Source organism: Malurus melanocephalus, unplaced genomic scaffold (genome assembly GCF_030028575.1).
Source record: "Malurus melanocephalus ecotype Western Australia unplaced genomic scaffold, MMel_1.1 scaffold_230, whole genome shotgun sequence".
Lineage (NCBI taxonomy): Eukaryota > Metazoa > Chordata > Aves > Passeriformes > Maluridae > Malurus > Malurus melanocephalus.
The window spans coordinates 501,136-521,780 of NW_026623462.1; the positions used below are offsets into that span (position 1 = coordinate 501,136).

General features: G+C 55.6%; 2 protein-coding genes and 1 non-coding gene across 3 annotated transcripts; 1 reads left to right on the forward strand and 2 right to left on the reverse strand.

Annotated features, from left to right (window-relative positions):
- Positions 1 to 5,105: 5,105 nt before the first annotated feature.
- SLC27A4 (solute carrier family 27 member 4) lies at positions 5,106 to 14,098 on the reverse strand. Its single transcript, XM_057374690.1, has 13 exons — positions 14,011 to 14,098; positions 11,441 to 11,607; positions 10,392 to 10,786; positions 9,547 to 9,705; positions 9,140 to 9,209; positions 8,942 to 9,033; positions 8,303 to 8,412; positions 7,681 to 7,890; positions 7,360 to 7,486; positions 7,040 to 7,177; positions 6,723 to 6,887; positions 6,160 to 6,306; positions 5,106 to 5,911 (listed from the first exon to the last, which is right to left on the reverse strand). Exons 2-13 carry the CDS (start codon positions 11,599 to 11,601, stop codon positions 5,754 to 5,756), a joined length of 1,932 nt encoding a protein of 643 aa, XP_057230673.1. The 5' UTR covers positions 11,602 to 11,607; positions 14,011 to 14,098; the 3' UTR covers positions 5,106 to 5,753.
- A 145-nt stretch (positions 14,099 to 14,243) lies between these two features.
- Positions 14,244 to 14,332, forward strand: TRNAR-UCU (transfer RNA arginine (anticodon UCU)). The gene is given in 2 exon segments: positions 14,244 to 14,280; positions 14,297 to 14,332. It is a non-coding gene; the product is annotated as a tRNA-Arg (tRNA).
- A 1,030-nt stretch (positions 14,333 to 15,362) lies between these two features.
- COQ4 (coenzyme Q4) lies at positions 15,363 to 20,503 on the reverse strand. The gene is made up of 5 exons (XM_057374688.1): positions 20,438 to 20,503; positions 18,195 to 18,297; positions 17,957 to 18,086; positions 17,125 to 17,218; positions 15,363 to 16,572 (listed from the first exon to the last, which is right to left on the reverse strand). Exons 2-5 carry the CDS (start codon positions 18,261 to 18,263, stop codon positions 16,410 to 16,412), a joined length of 456 nt encoding a protein of 151 aa, XP_057230671.1. The 5' UTR covers positions 18,264 to 18,297; positions 20,438 to 20,503; the 3' UTR covers positions 15,363 to 16,409.
- Positions 20,504 to 20,645: the final 142 nt, after the last annotated feature.

Here is a 20,645-nt window from a genome sequence, read left to right on the forward strand (position 1 = left end):
GGGAGCTGAACCGATGGAGGCCTGAATGTCATTAGGGCGGGAGGAAGCGCCTCTCCCCCGGGAGCCCTTCTGCCGGGGTGCTGGGCTGGGCTGGGGGGGCCGCTTCCCATTCAGGGCATCCCTGAAAGCGGCCAGACAAAGCGGGAGGGCGTCCGAACAATGCCGCACCCCCGGCTCTACCTTCAATAGGGAGCTCTAAACAGGCGTTTAACCTTCAGAATAGCTGAAAGTGATACTCAAAGCTGAGGGGGTGGCTCGCCCGCCGCTGTTAGCCTCTTCCTGCGGCCGAGCCGGAGGCCACTTGGATGGCCGGAGGCAGGAGGAAGGCTCTGGCTGCCCTCGCTTCCTCAGGCCCCTTGGCACACCCCTGTGCARGTCGTGGGAGGTGTCACCTCCAGGTGTCACCTCCAGCTCCCGCCTGGGCTGGCAGGATGCTGGGGGCTCTGGGAGAGCTGCTCYGCACCCGCAAGGATGGGGCTTGGGAAGGCGGGGCTGGAACCAAGAGGGGTTATGCGGCACAGCAGGGCTCATATCCCACTTCACAAAACTGGGATCATTTGTCAGGGATCAGGGAAGATCTGGGCAATGACCCCYCCATCCTGAGCAGGAATATGTCCTGGACCTGGACAGCATCACCATTGCTTGAGATTCCTGGGATTGTCAGCCTGTGMCACATGATCCCCACTGCCCAAAGTTCTCCCGCAGTCTGGCCTGCTGTCATGGTTTTAATGAACCAGGAGAAAAGCAGATCAAACCCAAGGTTATTTGGTAGAGTGGGATTTGCCTCTGAAATGGGCCAGGCCCAAAGAAAGCAGAGCAGGACCCATCCCTGCTCCCTGAGCCTCCCTCAGCTGCACAGCCCAGCCATCCTGTGCTGTCCAGCAGCAAACAGCCCYAAGGACATTTGCTTCCCTTCTGAAACCTTTCTGCTTTGGGAAGGAAAGCTGCTGTCCCTTCCCTCTCACAGACCATCATTTTGGTGGAGTCCCCAGCCACGCAGCCCMTTCAGACTGGACAGGGAGAAGCCACTCCTGTCCCTGCTCCTGGTTACACTGGAACCACTCAGGGGAATCAACTATTTCCATTTCTAAAGAGTGCACTAAAGGATAGTCTCTTCTTTGGCCCACAGTATTTCCCTGTCGCTGCTTAAAGGCAAAGCCAGCTCCCCAGCATGTGGAGCAGCAAGTGGCTGTCATTGTTTGGGAAGGCTGTGGCACACCAAGAGTGGCAGGAGGAGGCTGGGGAGATGCAGCATTGAAGATTGTCACAGACTTTCTCAGCAGCAGAAATTAATTTCACCCAGAAAGGTCCYGAGCAGCTTGCAAAGTGCCCACCTGCATTAGGACTAAAATACACTCCAGTTTTGCACACCAAGCACGGCCTGGCTGGGCTGGACCTACAGATGGAAGGAGATGATGATCAAAAAGAAAGTTGCCACGTTTTTTGTCTTGATATTATTGTCACTGTCYAGGACACAGGGCCTGGGAGAAGCAGTCATCTCCATGGGGAAGAGTACATTTGGTTTGTAAAGCTCTTTGGCTTTGCTTAAATTAACAGTTTGATAATAGCCCTGGAAAGGATTTTAATGTTTTCTTAACCTCATGCAAACAGAATTTTAAGTGTTTTAATTAAAAAAGAATAATACCTCTCACTGTATGTATAGGACTTTTATCTACATGCAGCTGTTGAGCCAGACTAGTGCATTGATCAAAGGGGAGGGATGTCTCACAAGGTGTCTCTAATCATAGAGGATTCAATTAGCCTCTTCTTTAAAACTGTACAAATAAAAAGATATTTTTAAAAGTCAGACTATGATTAAACAGCAGCTACTTCATTCCAAACACCTCTCTGCTGGAAGTGTTGTGTCTCAGCATTGACCCCAGGCTCAGTACCACACCTGCACTTGTATTTCTGGGCCAAGAGATGCAGGGACATTTGCACGTAGGCTTCATTTTTCCAGAGGAGCTGGGATTTTAGAAAGGTTCCAGRATTTCAACCCAAAGCTGACAGCCAGCGGAAAACCTTTAATTGCTGTRGCTGGGTGTTTCAGGGAATCCTGAAGCACTGCCAAGTGCGACACAACCATCCTCAGTCAGCACCAACAGTGAATTGTCCCCGGGCACCAGATCTGCAGTGGGGACCAACCTCCCAACACCAGCATTGCCGGGCAGGGGGGCTCCTTTGAGCATAGCTCAGAGCTGTGAACACACATCCCCGAAGTTCCCCTCTCCCTGGGAAATCCTCTGGTACAGAGCTGTAGGTGGTATGTGCATGCCCCAGCCCTCCAGCACAGCACTGCAGGTCTCTGCTATCGATGGGCAGCATATCAGAGCCCTCCACGCCGTTTGCTGAGCTCTTTCCCAGTGATTCAGCACCTCCTCTCTTCCCAGGACAGGAGCTCTCACCTCGGGGCCCTTATCCTGCTCCTCTTGCCTGTACCCTGCAGCTTCCCCTCCTCACAGCCAGCCAGGAATGCAGGGTTTGGGGTGAGCTCCCTGCTTTGCTCCACCCAGGGCTCAGCTCCTGACTTGTGTTGGTACCAGCAAGGGCTAAATCCTGCTCCTCTCACAGGCCTATAATTCCCATCCATCTCCAAAACCCAACAATGCGAGCCAGTCTCCACTTGTATGGGCTCACTTGTGAACAAGTAACAGCCAACCTCCATAAGCTTACAAAGCTATTCGCATTTGTGTTTAACAGGCAGTGCCCTGAATGCATAATTTCCTTGGCTTTTTTAATCTACCCCTGCTCTCAGACAGACAGAAACACATGGCTGAGCTTTGCCCTACAACTGCTCTTTCTTCAGAACATCCATCTTCTCCAGGGAGGGAACACAGTCCTGCATCCTCCTCTGCTACTCCAAACCACGCATCTCCAGATGACCACCACCAGGTTGGACTTCAGCATGGCCAAGCTTTTCCTCCTTGCCTTTAGCAGAGGGCTGGATGAGGCTCAGAGGGTCAGGTCGCTGCCCAGCACCMACCTGGCACAGCTCGGTGACCTCGGTGCTGCCCAAGTCTCCATCAGGCACAGCCTCTGGCCAGGATCCCGAGAACAGTGGACACCAGTGCCTGGGATTGCCGCTGGCCTCACACCCAGCACCATAATCTGTATCTGAAACTTCATCTCAGGCAGGGTCTGAGCGGCTCCCTGCGTGGGTAACCCCCCTGCTCCAGCATTCCATGCTTCCAATGCTCTGAACGCCACACGAGGGCTGTGAAAGCCCCGGGAGCCCCTACAATGCGTCCCCCCGAGGAGAGGCGTTTGCTGAGCCCAGCCTGCCCTCCTCTGGTGGCTGCGAGCGGAACAGAGCCCAAAACTGGGAGCAGAGCACCTGCAGAGGCACCACGGCTGCACCCCCTGCACCAGCTCCCCGGCCCCTAAATATGACTCTCCAGGCAAAGCCACCCAGTTTGAGAGCTGAGCTCCCCTGGTGCTGCAGGGCTGTGGGGGTAAGGTCTGTTTTGCACCGGCAGCTTTGGGATAGAGGCTGGTGAACGTCCAGGGATTGAAAAACAAAAATGAAAGCTTATAGCTTAGAGATGATGGAGAAGACATCCATTTGAACATGGCCAGAGGTGCAGCTGGTATATTATGGATGCAAATTTCGGGCATTTTTGTTATGGTGTGTTTCACCAGACAGCACACTTCACACAGGCTCATGGAAGGTATTTGTCCGTGGCAGCCACATACCAAGAAGGAGACAGGTTCTCCAGTTGTCAGGGTCGGATGCAGAAGGTCTAGAAGATGGTTCGGCAGCAAGGGAAGTGGAATGGCTACCAAAACACTTGTCTGAAAGGGCAGAAATGAGCTGGAAGTTCAGCATGGACAAACACAGGGAGATGCAATGGGAAGAGGAAAGAAAGAACAGGAGAGGGGTAGAAGAGCCGGAAGTCCCAGGGTAAACAGGGAGAACTGGGCCAGAACAAACTGGGATGGCAATGCTGAGGACAGGACAAGGAGCAAGGACCACTAGGGAGTCATGGAGGGAACTGGGGTGGGTCAGCATGTTGTGTTCACACAGCAGCAAGGGGCTTGCTCCCCCTGGTCCAAGATGAGCCAAMATRCACACAGGGTGGTGATGCTCTGGARTGGCTGTTCCCAAACCAGMACAGTCYCTCRCCTTCCCTCACAGAGCAGAACTGTACAAGGAAGAGGTAGGAAACTCCAGCATAGACCCATACTCGTGTTTAATTGTGAGACYGGGACAGACTGGGGCAGGCAGGTACGTTGGTGTGGAAGCACAGCTAGAAGAGCAGACACACCCTGCCCTCACAAAAGACAGACTTTTTTTTTAAGGAGTAACCCTGCTAAAAGAAAAAAAAAAAAAAAAAAAAAAAAAAAAAAAAAAAAAAAAAAAAAAAAAAAAAAAAAAAGAAAAAAAAAAAGAAAAAAAAAAAGAAACCCCAACCCAGAGTTTTCTCTGGAAGAGACATTTCTGCATGTTCTCCGAGGACTGGAATCGGACATCGCTGCTGAGGCTGTTTCACATCAGACACAACACGGGGAATTCACATAGCACAAGTCAGGTGTTTCACACGGACATTTCAGTTCAGGGCCCTGCTCTGGCGCTGGAGACAGGGAGGGCTCTTTTGGGAAGGGATGCAGAGCACATGAAGTCAGGCTCTCACAGAGGCCACCCTCCAGAGGACATTCACTCCCCAGGCAAGTTGCCTCCCCTGTTCAGGACACTGACATCATGGCAGGAAAGCCCTGAGAGCTGCTCCGTGGTGCTGAGTGCATCTAAGCAAAGGCAAATTCGGCCCTTCTTCCCACTCTCCCACTTGCTTTCTGTAAGGAAGAAGGTCCACAGAACAATGCTGCATCCACGAAAGATGGAAATAAAAGACCCAGAGAAGTGTCCACAAGACAGTGGGATTTGCTCATGTCCTCCACCATGGAGCAAGGCCACAAGGACATATACAGCTGCACCCACGCTGGAAGAGGAGAATCAGTCCCAGAWGAGCATCCCATCTCCCTGTGAGAGAAAAGAATTCTCCAAGAGAGGACAGGTCTGGGCTATCCCTCCACCTACTGCACAAACCCGGGACACATTCAAAAGTACAGACAATAAATTAAGATTGAAAAAAAAAAGTAAGAGTGTATAATATATATATATATAATATAATGTGCGTGTGATTGTGAAAAATAGAAATGTCATCCCCAGGAGAGAGAAAGGCATGGTAGAAACACACCCCTGCCCCCTTCCTGAGCCCAACACTACCCTGCTCCCCTGATTCACAGCAGACACACAACACCAGCAGGGCCATGCAGAGGGAAGGGGCTGCGCCTGGCACCCAGCTTCCCTCTGCCAGCACGGTCCCTGTGCCAAGGAGGAGCTGGCTACTTGGTAGAGGAGTGGGGAAGAGCCCAGCACCGGTCCCTTCATGGACTTCGCAAGGAAGGGTTGCTGCAGGCAGGAGAAGGGAGGGAAAGACAGGAAAAGCAAAGTGGAATGGCAGGGGCACCCCACCCCTCCTCAACTGGCCAGGGCCCYGCCCCTCCTGTGGCATGAGACCACCACCATGGTACCAAGTAGAAAATAAAGCCATAATGAGTCAATGCTTTGGTATGTGACCATCCCCCTCCCCTCAGTCCCCTCTGTGTTACYCCCAAACCCTTATCTGTAAAACTCGTCAAATAAAATCTCTAGCGTGCCGTTGTATCACTCCATGAATCTTTCTTTCCCCAGTGCCTGCCTTGCCCCCTTTTCCCAGCAGGATTTGGAAGGTGCCTTGCTTGAGCCCCACCGGTTACAGCTTCTGGTCTCCCGACTGGATCCTGCTAAACGCTGCCTGGTCCAGCGGCAGGTAACGGCCTTGCCTGGAGTCCAGAAAATACAACCTGTCCTTCACCAGGGCGGGGTCGAAGCCCTGCTTCCGCAGCTCCATCTTCTGRAACTTGTAAGTGCCTGAAATGGGGAGAGAAGAAGGAGTAGGGGCTCACTGGCCACACACATGTCCATCCCCACCACACCTGTGCTGCCCCAAACCCCACTTTGCATCCCCATGCCTCAAAACCACCTGAGGAACTGGCCATGGGCTCTGTGGGGCAGAGAGGCTCCATCTCCACCCTACAGACTGATTTCTGTAACCAGGATACCCCCACCCAGGCTCCCCCAGATCCATGTCCAGTGTGAGTGTGCATGCCATGGCTCACTTGTCTTGGAGACTTCGTGCAGGAACCGCAGGAAGACGGGACGTGCATASAGTGGCAGGGCCTTTTTCAGCTTGCTGGAAAAGTCTTCCAGGTCACASGAGTTGTCCGGGTCGGCGATGGCTGCCATTCCTGCCCTTCCTTCAATCCCTAAGAGGCACAGAAGRAAGAGCACTCAGACACACTGTCCCTGTAGCATCATCTCCCCTCTGCCCAGCACCAGCAAGACCTGCTTTGTACTGAAGCACTGGCAGGTTCAGCTGTGTTACTGCTGTGTCCCCACCCTGTGGCAAGGGCTACCAGTGACACCCTGTGGTCACAGTCAYGGCCAGGAAGGACACAGGGTCTTTACAAACCAGCCAGAATCAAGACCAAAGTCTGAGAGTGAGGAAACCCTTTGGTTACTGCCAGCCTCATCCCTGTGGTCTCTTCCCAGCTCAGCCACAGGGAACCCCAGTCCACTCTCTTGTTAAAGGACACATCAATCTGGACATGCAGGACATATTCACATTCAAGTGCTGGAGGCCTGCCTGCCTCCTCTGATTGTCCCCTTCCCTCTCAGCTACCTGGGACCTCCACACCATAAACCACCACGTCTGTCAGGTTGAGGATGCGGCTCAGCGTTCCCTCCACCTCCGTGGTGGAGACATTCTCCCCTTTCCATCGGAATGTGTCCCCGGTGCGGTCTCGGAAGTACATGTAGCCATATTTGTCCATCACCAGGACATCCCCTACAGGAGAGCAAGGAAKAGGAAAAAAATGAGGTGCCAAAGTGGCTAGGAGCAACCCTGGAGCTTCTCAGGGCAGTGGCGCTACCCTGGAACAGTCCCATATAGGTGCCCTTCTTTACTCCCAGTGGAAMGAGGAGTCCTGCTTGCCTCACCTGTGAGATAGGCAGCATCCCCTTTTGCAAACACRTCCCTGGCAATTTTCTTGTTGGTGGCTGACTGATTCAGGTARCCATCGAAGTGCTGCAGGGGATTGCTCTTGACAATGCGACCCACCAGCTGCCCCGGCTCCCCTGCAGCGAGAAGAGGGGATGAAGGGGGGAAAACATAACCACCACCCCCACCCCCTAAGCAAAAAGCATGTCTAATGGGGTTGGTGGGGTTTAACTGAGCAGTGACAAACCCAGGGAAATTAACTGGATGTATCATGAAACACTCACACAGGGCTGAGATTTTATCCCTGTGGTGTCCTCACCTGGTTTGCAGGTGATACAGACACCATCTGGTCCCCGGATCAGCTCCATGGTGTCTTCATCCACTTTCACCAAACCAATGGGGTACACACCTGGTAGGATCCTGCTGTTGAAGCCACATGACCCAACCTGGAACAGAAAGAGCTCAGAGCTGTGGGTAGCAAGCACACGTGTTCCACCTGAACCCACTGCTCACACACTCCCAGGACACCACAGAGGGGTGAATGGCCMCCCATGCCAAGGAGCAAACAGCCCATTTGTGTTTCCAACCCCGCCCAGGCCAGCTGTCACCCTTTGGGGCATGAAGGATTGTGGGGACTTACGTTGCCATCAAAGTTTCCCAGGCTGCAGTTGCACTCGGTGGCYCCATAGAACTCGGCCACCTGGGCGATGCCGAAGCGGGCCATGAACTCCTTCCAGATGGAGGCCCGCAGCCCGTTGCCCACGGCCATGCGCACCCGGTGCTGCCGCTCGGCGTCCTGGTACGGCTGGTTCAGCAGGTAGCGGCAGATCTCCCCGATGTACTGCACGATCTGGGAGCAACGGAGAGGAAAGACTCACTAGGACCCCTCTGCCAGGCCCCAGCTTGTCTGAGGTTTCTTCGGGGTAGGAAGGAACAGCACAACACACCCTAAGTTTGCTAAAGAGGCCGCAATAAAAACCAGAAGGTCTGCTAACTCATTCAACCTGTTCTTCCCGGGCTAACCCACCTCTCCAGGCTGTGAAACACATCCASTATCTCCTGGCTAATGCTGGAGCAYGAGGACACATGRAATTACCAGCCCAGGTAGGAAGGACACAGCCTCACCACCTTGAAAGGTGGCTTGGATTGACAGAACTGCTCCAGGCGTCCCCCACTTCCAGGAGCTGGGCTTTCCCCAGCATGGCACAGACACCCAGGCTTCTGTCCCCACTCCCAGCTGGCCCCTTGCCTCACAGCCTCACCGTGCAGTTGTAYTTCACACAGTCCTCCCAAAAGTGTGAGGCCGAGAACTTCTTGCGGATGACAATCGTCATGCCCTGCAGCAGGCACTGCCCGATCCCCACGATGTTCCCTGCAGAGAGGCAGCCAGGAAAGCCCTCAGTCCCCAAACACCTCCAGCCCAGCCCACCTGGGGAAAGAACTGGCAGGGCAAGGCAGAGTCCATGGCTGGCTCACAGCAGTGGGGCTTCACACAGCCAAAGCCCCCTGGACCACAGGCACAAGCGAGGAGACACGTGGCAGTAACATGTAGGGCAGCACTTTGCACCTAAACATCCCAGCACATCTCAGCCACACAGGCAGGCACTGTTTCCCCTCCCCCTAGTCTTTCCTCCATTAGTTTTCTCAGGGAGCAGCAATAAGGAACAGCTAGTCCAAAACCAGGGTAGGATAATGCCCTCCCCACACACTCCCCACTCCAAAGGTCAGACAGATCGATTCTTGGCTTCGGGGAAAAAGCAGAAAATCTCCATCACACAATGCAAGCAGCACTCAGATCCTCCTCGACATGAAGATCACAGCCTCACCAGCCTCCAGCCCGAGCCCTGGGCCTGGCTGAGGCAAGAGTCAGTCCAAGGATACCAGGGTAATGCACACATTACCTGCAGCATGGTAGAGCGGGAGGCAGTCGTACATCACATCATCAGATCTCATCCGAAAACCGTAAAAAACTAAGCTGGACATGCGGAAGTACCTGAGGGGAAGGTGAAGAGGCACATCAGGAGCAGGGTCAGGGGTGCTGTGCTRGGAGAGGGCAGAGCTCAGCCCCATCCTTCCCAAGCCCCTGTCTGTGGCCTTACCGGCAGTTCACCACAATGGCAGCCTTGGGCAGCCCYGTCGTGCCGGAGGTGTAGATGTAGAAGAGTTTATCTGGGGAGAAATGAGGACACAGGGTCACATTCCCAGTCCAGAAGATTGGGTCACATTCCCAATCCTAGGCCAAACCAGGAGAGGGGGACAAGCAAAATTGAAACACTCTACTCTCAGGTAACAGCTCCAAGAATATGCTGGGATCATCCCAGGCAGATCAGGGAAGGTACAAAATACTGCTCCACACCGAGTTAGGCTTCCAACYGGAGCAGGACCCATCCCAAACACCCCATGCCACTGGCATCCCCAGCAGACAATCTTTCCAGAGTAGTAACTGGCCGATCCACAAAATCACCACCACAGGTCTGGCCCCATACCCCAGGAGCTGACCACATACCAAGAAAGCCCTTATCAGGGGGRGCTGGCTGGTGTCGCTGGGCCATCTGCAGGAGGGGGTCCAGGTGTTTCGACCCAGGAAGAACGGATTCAGGGCTTTCTTCCCCAGACCAGAAGAGATGGACGGATTTATCCAGGGAGGGCTGCACTTCCTGCATTGCTGAGAAAGTAAAGAGGGRAACTGGAGAAAGGCTGCAGGGTGGCTACGGCACAGAGACCTGCTGCCCTCCCAGTCAGTACCACACACTGCCCCAGGTAGCAGTACCCGCACTGTGCTTGGCAGAGTCCCCAAAGGGCTCGCAGCCATTCCAGGCAGATGTTGTTCCCATGATTAACAGATGCTGGGGCCACAGCCCAGACCTCTTCAGGGACCAGAAGATCCTGTTCTCCATCTTTCCCCATCCAAAAGCTCTTTGGTGCCAAGAGCTCTGTTGACACCATCARCTCAGAGGTGTGGGCTAAAACACACAAGGAGCTGGAGCCAAGGCACTGCAGGGATGTGGCAACAGCCACAAGAGCAAGGGGAGGCTCCTCCAGCGCAGTGGGGCAGGCCCAGCCCAGCCCAGCCCAGGGCTCCACGCCAGGAAGGGACCCGAGGGCCCCAAGGAAGGATCCTCACACCCAGGCTGATCTGACTGGGAGGCAGGCAGCACTGCACTCCAGATCCTGACCAGTGTCCCAAGTATCCACCAACAAAAACCCCCAAATCTAATTCCTAGATGATTGAACTGTCCACTTTCTTCCAGATCTCTGTTCTGTGTGGGCAGGAAAGGAACACTGAACCCATAGATTAGACACACCTCCCCCCAGTCCAAAGCACCCCCAAAACCTCTGCCAGCCCCTCACCTTCCATCATCTCCACCCCAAAAACCACAGCTTTGGAGTTGGAGATGGTGATGCAGTGCAGCAAGGCCTCCATGCGCAGGTGGGAATTCACGAGGGCCGTCTCCACCCCGATCTTGGCCAGGCCGAGCCACAGCCCCACGTACTGATTGCGGGACTCCATGAAAAGCGCCACCACGTCACCCGAGCGGAAGCCTTGGACAAAGAAGAAATTGGCCACCTGGTTGGAGTACTCGTCCAGCTGCCGGAATGTCCAGCTCTCGCCTGTGCCTTGGAAGATCAGTGCTGTCTTCTCTGGGTATTTCTTCGCAGTCTTCTGGAAGATCTTGGCGATTGTGTTCTTCTCCCTCACGTGCCTCCATACCTGCCACTTCACCCGCAGCAGGACCAGCCCCGTGCTGCCAAAGGAAGGGGAGCAAGAGGGCAGCTGCTCAATGACCGCTGCAAAACCCCTTCCTCCAGCAAAGTCAGCACAGCTGCAATAGCCCAACACTTACACCAGACCCCACTCTAAGTCAGCAGCAGCTCTGGGTGCWCCCTTGGGCAGTGTGGACATAGGCACAGCTCATCTGCAAAGATGCTCATAGCCAGGGACTGATGGAGGCCAGGGAGAGATGTGTTTTGGCAGTCTGTAGACAGGGATGTCCCCGATCAAAGGGGCTTTTTTGAGCACTGGGTGCTCTCCAAGAGGTACCACCACKCCCTCCCCCACAAATCCTTGCCAGGGGCTGGCACAGCCTGGTACCAACTCAGAATGAACCCTGCACAGGAGCCTGGTGCCACGCCAGCAGCTTTAGGGACAGGGTGAAGTACAAGGACAGTCAACAGACTTTGAGCTCAGCTGAAATCTAGCCTTCTCAGGAAAACTTTGCCCGAGAGTTTGGAGTCACCCGGACACAGCAGAGGGAGATCTCCTTCCAGCTGGGCCAGGTGCCAGCRGAAACCCAGAGCTGCGCAAGGAATGAGGGGCTGTGCTCACACATACACATAGCAGGGCAGAAAGAGGGCCACCAGGGGGAGGGTGGCTGGTTGGGCACCTAAGAGACACCTACGTGACRTCCCTTCGTATTGTCTTGACAAATATGAGGAAGAAGTCCCATCCGCCAGATCCCAGGTAGACGATGAAGAGAGCAGGGATGGCYTGGGCCCAGGACAGTTCTAGAGTGAGCCTGAAGAACAGCAGCACAGCTGCAAAAGCAGTGAAACGCAGCATCGTGGCCTGTGGGGAGACAGAAACCATGGCCATCAACCCACGCACACTGCACTTGGTGATAACAACCCCCGGGATGGGGGATACCTGAGCAGCCCCCAGCTTCCTGGATGAGGTCCCTGAGTCATCAGTCCTCCTGGCASTGAGGATGTAACCCAGCAGCCCAGAGCTCCCACAGATGTAACATTATCTGACCTTGGAGATGGCCTCCAATTGAGCCATCAGCACGGCACTGCTTGGTGCCACATCCTGCACCTCAGCCAGGGATACAGCCACGCCCCAGCAACATGAGATGCAAGRTAAAGTCACTTCCATGGATGTGGAAGCAGAGTCGTGGCAGGAGACTTTGCACAGATGATTAGAAGCCTCCAGGGTAATGCCAGGCAGGGCTGGTTCAGCTCCTTAATTGCAGATTGGCAAAGTCCAGCTCCAAATTCCTCTCTACCTTAGAGACCCCTCCATCCTCAAAATCCAGAGTCTCCCAGGCCCTAAGCATAAGCTCTCCTGCATGCCTGGCTCCAGGACAGCCAGCATGGCTGTTGGGAAAGCACAGCTTCATGCGCTCCGTGACACAGCTCACACAGGAGCAGGGACAGGAAACTCAGTCCTTTGAGCTCTGCTTGTGTTTGCAAACCCTCGTGTTGGCAGGCAGCTTCCTGGCCTGGCTAGGCTGGAGACACCGCCGGAGCAGGTCAGGGATGAGGCCAGGCTGGAGTGGGCAGAACAAGGGCAGCACTGCTGCCAATAGTGCCCAGACCCCTGCCCCATTCCCTGGGGACAGTGACTCAGTCTCTGGTACTTGTCCCTGCAAAACAGCATCTCTTGTCCCCATCCCAGACACACCCCACAAGTGGCTCTGAGACTCAGAGAMCATGATCTAGCAATGGCTCTTTTCAGACCACAACACTGGGAAAAGGAAAATGACAGCGATGTGACCCTCACAGCTCCTAGATAAAACTGGCCCTTCCCGGCATGGACACAGGCCAAAGAGGAAGGAAACAYTTGCATCATTTCCCTCTTGAAGATTGATTCACTGCTCTGAAGCTGGAAGCCCCACATGGGCTCTTCTACAGTTGGTGGCATGCTTGTGGCTTTCCCTCTGCTCTGTGCAGTCCCCCCAGGYCTAAGGAGCCTCTGTGGCTTTGATACCAGGTGCTGGCAGGGTGGRAGCCAAGGCAGTGCCACATGGTCCCTGTGGCATGGCATGTCACACTGGCTGTCCCACCTGTGAGCTGTGCCACCAGCAGCAGGCTGGGATGCACCAGAGCACAAGATGCCACTCCCAGGTGGGCACCTGGAGACATTTTCCCACTCACAGCCCTTATCCTGCRATCCTCCCTTGTGCCAGTGACCTCTGAACACTCTCCAGCAAACACCTAYCTCCCAGACATGATGTCCCACAACAGACCCTCTGACTTTTAGCAGAGTGGGACTCACTGTGAGTTTGCCTGGGAGCCTCTTCTGCACTTAAACAGGGCAACTTTTAGATGACCCTCAAACTACAATGCCTCAGCCGAGACCTGGGCTGCTCCTYACAGGCTCACACCAGCCAGATGTGGAGAGGTGGCAGCAGGGGAGCCCCACTCTTGTGTGGGCAGCAAAGTGCCTAATCTCCCGCTCGAAGGCAAGGCAGGCTCAGGCAAGCCCCTGTTATCCTCTGCTCACATCTCCACCTCACTCCGGCAGCCCGGTGCCTTCTGCAGAGATACCCGGGCAGAGATCCCCGAGAGATACCCGGTGTGTCACTGCCAGAGACCTCCAGCCCTGCGTTACACATGCAGGTCTTGTCCAGCTGCATCACACAGAGAAAACGAAACCCTGCCTGTAGCTCACGGCCAGCAGGCAGCGAGGCAAAGCGCGGGGATCCTCCCAGAGAGCACCGAGCCCGAGGAGGGCCGGGGAGCGGGTCACGGGGGTACAACGGGCAGCTGGCCGGGCTGTGAGAAGCCCCAGCGCTAATGGCACACCTGTTCCCCACCTGCCCTGGGCAGGGATCCCGTCTCACCCTCCCGGGGTCCCCAGCACGGAGGGCCAGCAGCGCTGCCCCAGCCCCACCACGCGGGGCAGAAAGGCCGGGAGGGCCCCGCACCGGGACACAGCCAGGCGCCGCCACCACCCCCGGCCAGGCCCCGGAACCGCCCGAGCACAGCCGCTCTCGGCGGGGCGAGGGCCCGCGGCGCCCTCGTGGGGAGACCGGGGGGCTGAGGGATCCCGGTGCTTGCCGCGGTGCCCCACGAGGAGCCCCGGTACCTCATGCGGGGACCGGCCGGGCGGAGGGACCCCGGTGCCGCCCGCAGGGCCGCGGCGCCTGATGAGGAGCCCGCGGGGCCGCCCGTGGGGAGGGAGCGCGGCCGCCGCGGCGGCGCCGGGAGCAGACGGAACGGGGTGGGGGGGACGGTGCCGCGCTCTTACCGGACTCCGGGGCGTCCGCTGCGGCCCGGCCACCTGCACCGGGAGCGGGGCCGGGAGCAGGGCCCGCCCGGCTCTGCGGCAGGGGCGGGGAGGGGCGGGCAGCGTGGGCCGCCGGGAGCTGTAGTCCCGCCCGGTGCACCGGCCCGGCCCCGCGGTGACGGGCGCGGTGCCGGGGAGCGGCGGCGCGGGCGGGGCGCGGGGAAGAGGCGGTGAGGGCGGCGCGGCAGAGCGAGGGCTCTGTGGCGCAATGGATAGCGCATTGGACTTCTAGCGTGTGACGGGAGTCATTCAAAGGTTGTGGGTTCGAGTCCCACCAGAGTCGCATTTTGCCGCCGCAGCGCGGCGATCGCTCTCCGGGCTCCGCGGTGGAATCGAGCCGGGGGGACCCGCGGCCGCCCCCGGGTGCTGCAGCCACGCAGGGTCCGCCCGTGTTCGGGAGAGCGCGGAGGGGGACACCCGTTTTGGGAGCGGGGCCAGGGGCGGCGGGGGGGAAAAGCCGTTCCTGGGCGGGGGTCGGTAACGGCGCATCCGTCCCAGCATTTCAGGAGTTACGGTTACCGCATGCCAGCACGGGCATGGTGGAGCTGCCGCTTGCCCACAGTGAATATATCCTCTCCAAAAAAAGCATTTTCACGTGGCTGGTGTCTGCCCTCCCCAAATCACCCTCTGCCGCCTTCTTTCCGCAGACTCCTCAAGCAATGGCTGCGGGAAAAGGAGCCACAGAGACTGTTACTTGATCCGGCTGAGCAGATGCCGTTTAAAATTACATGATGTGCCATTTCTGTAGCGGTGGCACCAGCCTACTGAGCCACACGTGGCTGCACGAAGGCGGCACCACCAACACCGACAGCCCGGGCACCTCACAGCCTCACTAAATAACTCAAAATGCAAAAAAAAACCYCTCTCATGGCCATCCTTTCCCACATTTYGTTGACTGTTGCTCACAGTTYCTGGGAGCAGATCTTKGCTGCCCTTTGGTTTATCCACCCCAAGGCTCTGACATTTCTGATACAGAAAAGCACGTTTCTGGGTCATTTTAGAGGCAAGTGTTTCTTTCATCTCGACCACTGCACTAGGACAACCCCCACACTGTGTGTTTTACTGGCAGCTGAAGGATGTATTTATATGCTGTCTTTTAGTATGTGTTTAAAATAACTCCRGGGGCCAAGGGAGGCTTTGGAGAAAAACCCAAAGTCTGGCTTGTGGGGTGGATGATGCAGGGAGAAGTTAAAAAAAGGGAGTCTGAGGGACAGAAAGGAAACTTGCTGGTGCAAAAAAGGGGTGAGGTTTCACATCCGATCTCCAGCTCAGGAGGGGAGATGGGGCAAAAACAGGGGTAATGAACTACAAGCTCCACTGTGGATTTTATTAAGCAAGAAGGAATTCAACAGCAAACACACATGTACAAAGAGCCCGTGGCCTCGTGGCTCTTTGCCACCATATCCAGCAACTCTGGATCCCTCCGCTCCCTGGCTGCTGACAGTCTGGAGCACAATTTAATTAACCTAGACAGCAATCAGCTCCCAGACACAGCACGAGCAGCCACTGTTTCAGCACTCACTGGATTCRACCCTGTAATTCTGACTGTGTCATTTTGTTGCCCAAGGAAGGGATGATTCCTACTGAAAACCCAGCACAATCATGTGYATTTCATCATTTATGATGGGGAGGGACTACAGGGAGACATGGTAGACTGGGATCGGCTCTCAAAACAGCCAATCCAGGACGGAAATAACCAAAGGTATGCCTGCCCCATAAACATGCCTGCCCCATGGGCACACAATCACACACTGCCTGGTGTCTGAGRCATGAATGAGGCACATCCAATATGACCCAAGAGAAGACTGGGTTAGGCACCAGTACAAGATGGGATTTCACCATTGCACACACCAAACCTGCCCCTGCGCTCCTCTGGAAATCACAGATCTTGGGCAGCCCCAAGATCTGAAGCCTCAATCTTCCCAGGAAGGGTAGGAGGAAGGATTTACTTGCACAGTCCCATGGCTGCAGAAGGCCAAGGCACCAGTTTGCTGCAGTGCTCCCTCCCCATCCCAGCATTTGGGAACATCAGCACCAGAATGCTGCTGCTGCTGGGAGACCAGAGCAGCCAGACACAGCTGGCAAAAGCACATCAGACCTTGACATCCCTCAACCAAAATCACAAACAGCAAAAAAGGTCCAGTTTTGACACAGTGCAGGGAGAGGCCACTTGGCCTCTACCAACCKCTCTGGTGCCAGCTCTTGGCAGGAGAAACTACAAAAAACACAGCCCTYGGGTCTGTGGTGGCAGAGCCACAGCCACGCTGTGCTCCCAGGCAGAGCAGGAGGATATGGAGTGCAGCAGGGGCCAGCTGCTGGCTGCCAACAGGGATCCCCTGGGCCCTTCCTGACATGAGCTCTCACACTCGAACGGCTGGGGGAGGGAAGATGCCAAGCTCCTCCCGCAGGGACTCCACTGGCTGCTCCCAGCGCTGCTCGTAGTAGATGTTCAGGACACAGCTGGCATTCAGCCCACTCCGAATCGCCCAGGGAACCAGCTCRGTGGCCAGGACCTGCAGCTTTCTGGAACAAATGATACAGGTGGTAGCAGTTTTGATATCCACATTTTGTTAATTTCCTTCTCCAAGTCCCCACTGTAGGCTGATACCAAGCCCATGTATCCCATGTACCCCTCTAACTTTCTAGTATCCCCTCTGCTTAACTCACAGGGGAAACTGAGGCACAGAAGAGGATGGTGTGCCAGAAAGGTTAGTCAGCAGAAACCCAAGGCCAGAACTCCAGCTCTGCAACTGCTGGGCCACCAAAACAGACAAGTTAGGGCAGGAAACAGCTGTCAGTGTGGTGAGGGTCCTGCTGGCCYTCAACACATGCCCATCCAAGGCCTGGGAATTGCTCCTGCCTGGCACAGAGGGGCTGGTGTTGAATGCAGATTAAGCATCAGGTTCTGCTTCAGTGACCAAGCAAAGCTGTCACGGCTTCCTTGGGATGTGGGGACAGCAGTGGGCTCACACGAGGGATCCCCCACTGATTCCCCCTGCAAACCAGCAGTGTCCCCTCATTGTCCCCTCAGCAGCCATGGGAAAGCATCACCTGGGCTATTCCCAGGGCACCTACCGTGTGCTGAGCCGGACGGGGCCGAACGCTGCTCCCAGGACACACATGGGCAGCCCTGTCTGGACGGCTTCAAACCACTTCACCACAACCTCACCTGGGAGAGAGCAGRGAGGGCATGAGCGGGCAGAGCACATGGATCAAGGGCTGGCCAGGGCTGTGTGGCCCCTCTACACACGCTGCACATCTGCTCTTTCTGAAGAGCTACTTGGGAACGCTTCCCAAGTCTGGCCACAGCTTCATCCTGCGCCAGGATGAGCCTTGTCACACACCACCACCCCAGAGAGATGGCACCCCACAAGCCCTGGGAGCTTGRGGAACATGTTTCACCTCCCTGCAGACCTCGGCAATGTTGAACCAAGGTCTGATGCTCCGTGTGGCTCAGGCACAGGACAGGTCTTTTGCAAAGTGCCTGGGCTCAGGCAAAGTCTGCGTAGGAGACCTGTCGTGCTGGTTCCCACAGGTACCAGCAAGGCTGCACTTRTGACTTGCTATTGAGTCAGACACAAAATGAGGGCAAAGGACACAAAGATGTGCAGATAAGGAGCAACCAGGATTTCCCTCCTGCCTTCACACAGAGCTTGCAAAAGATCCCTCCCACCATGCCACCCTCCCTRCCAGGCAAAAATCACCCATCCAGCAGCTGCCTATGCCCAGGGCTTGGGCAGAGCACCTCCCAACAGGGAAAAGGTGACAGCACATGGCCTCTCGGTCACCACAGAGCCAGTCATGATGCAAAAWCCCTTCACACCAACCTGGGCTGAGGATCAAGGAACCCAACCAGCCCAGCCTGCTCCATCCTGGTGGATTTGGCAGTGTAGCCCCTGCTGCTCACCCAGCATGTTGGTTGGCATGCCCAGGAGGGTGTGCATCAGGTCATGAACTTCCCGGTACCGCTGGATCACATATGCCAGCTCTTCATTATCAACAAACTTGGGTGGCATCCGGGTGTCTGGAGAAACCTTCTGCAAGTCCAAAGAGGTCCAACTCAACTYYGTGGCTCTGATTTCATCTGTKCTCCCAGCACAGGGATCAGCCACARAAATCTGCACCCCATGAAACCCCACACTCACATTGTCCTCCAAGAACCGGACGTACTCCCGGCCCAGTGTGCCATCTGGCAGCCCCTGCAGCCTGTCCATGTCCAGGGTGGAGAGGCGGATGCGAGGCCGTTCCCTGAAAGCAACACACAGATCAGTCAGACTCCCAATGAAACCCACAGGTGTGAATTTTGGAGAAAATGAGCCCTTGGAAACCCCCACTGCCTCTGCCCTTCCTCGCTATTTTCCCTGTGCAGATCCTGACTGCTCACTGTAGGGACAGCACCATCTGTGTTTCTGCTGCTCAGGCTGGGACACGAATTGCTTAAAGGATCTACCTGAAGCCTTGGCAATAAAAGGCCTTTAACTTGTGGCCTTGTAACAACTCTGGTGGGAAAAACACCAGTGTTCTCTGCAGTGAAATAGTGCTGCTGTGTGGATTGCCAGCCAGGCACAGCCCCCAGCAACAGCAGAGTTCTTTAGTGGCCCTGCAAAGCAGCCAGAGCTTCAAAGGAACAACCCCAAAGAGGAGAGGGAATTTGTTMTAAACACAGGCTTAATTTCAATCCTGCTCAGGCTTTCCCTAGCAGCCACGTGGCAGCCAAACAAGGAAAGGTCTCCAGGTTGCTGGCAAACAGGTGCTTCACAGSCTTGGAAGTAAACAAAAGCCCTTTTATTTCCATTCACAGGGTAAACTCTTGGTACAATAAAACCCCTGCTGCGGATCCAGGAGCTGCTTAGCTCCTAGAGTAGAGGTGCCAGGGAGATAAGCAGGACTGGCACCAGTTTCACACTGGCTGCAGATGTTTCATTGTACACTTGTTGTCAAAGGGACCTCAGCAGCTTGGAGGATAAAAACAAAAAGACTTGTGTGCCCAATTCAGACCCCTGCAAATCCCTGCAATACCACCGGGCAAGAAGCAGGTGGGGATGTCCCTCCCCAGTCCTCTCTCTGGGCAGTTCTGCTGCRTCTCAGCCCCATCCCAGTGCTCTGGGTGTTTTTCCAAGTCAAACTCCCGAGCCTGGATGAGGCTGTTCTTCATAAACATATGGAAAAAAGCAGCTTTACTTGAGCTCCTACGTGACACAAGCAGCAGGTGTGACACATGACAAGGAACAGGGAGAAGACAAGTAGATATGCAGTGAGAGCTTGGTTAGTAAGAGAAATTCCTCCTGGTCCTCAGCCTAGCTGCGCTCAACAAGTCCTTGCAGACATGGAAGCAGACTGATGGAGTCTTAATATGGAAAATAAGAGAAGTGGCCTCATTTCAGCAGGAGCTAGGAAAGAAAACATAGAAGTGTCTGAGGAGGAGGCAGACCAGCAGAAACGAAGTCTCTGATGTAAGAAAATGCAGCAGCAGGCACAGAGAAGAAATCCATGGATGTAGTGTGTTCTCATTGCTGCTCAGCATCCACATCCATGGATTCCTCCCCTGTGCCTGCTGCTGCATCTCCTGGTGTTGGCAGCTGCCAGTTCCAGCAGTGAAGCAGAACAGACAGGCAGCAGTGCCTGCCCTTAGATGTGTCACAGGGCTCCTGTGAACTTTAAAAATAAAATGAAATAAACAGCCTGGAGTGCTAGAGCTAAWGAAACACTTCCAAGCTCTCCCTTCACAGGGCCCAAGGAACATGCTTGGCCTCGTGTCTCTCTCCCCACCACAAATGACAGAGCGAGGGTGGGAGGGATGGGGAGGGACGCACTGGAGGATGCGGTAACCTTCAGGRTGGTTTTTCATCTTGTCTCGCAGGTTTGGCAGGGCCAGGCAGCCTGTGGTCTCCCCAAGAACTGCCACCATGTCTGAAAAAGAGACCAGAGAGTGACCCAAGAGCTGTTTTCGCAACACCCWGCTATCCTTGGTTGGCAGGTCAGGAAAAAAGGCAATTAACCCATTGACYAGAAGCAGGCAAGAAGCCTGTGGCAAAGTGGGACCTCATAAACCACAGATATTCAGCCTCAGGGCTACTCTGCCTTGGTGTCACCCACATGACCCTTCCTGGGAATGAGATGGAGGAGCAGGCATGAGGCCTGGGGGACTGTGGAGAAATACACCGGTCWGGATGGCATCACAAGGGGTCCTATTGGGGTGTGTTTGGGTTTCCTCACTCCCTCTATTTCACAGCCTCCTGCCCCGGGTYAATTCTCAGCCTTGCGCTTGACCCACAACTAAAGGTGTCATACAACAAAGGGAGAAATAAACTCTGCTATGAAGCTTCCAGGAGATAGGAAGCGGGATTTGCTGGAGGTGGGTGGCAGGCGCTCCCCTCGCCGGCCTTACCGTGCCTGTAGGGGTCACAGAGCGCCATGACGGCGGAGCCGGTGGCCAGCAGCGCCTTCTGCAGCGGGCTGGTGGGGATGTGCCCAGGGTACAGCTGGTGCCACAGTTCCTCCTCCTCCTCCTCCTCCTCCCCACGGCGTCCATGCCGGCCCCACGGCTCGCTGTGGCTCGGCCGGGCTCTGCCTGCGGGGAGCAGCGGGTGAGGGAC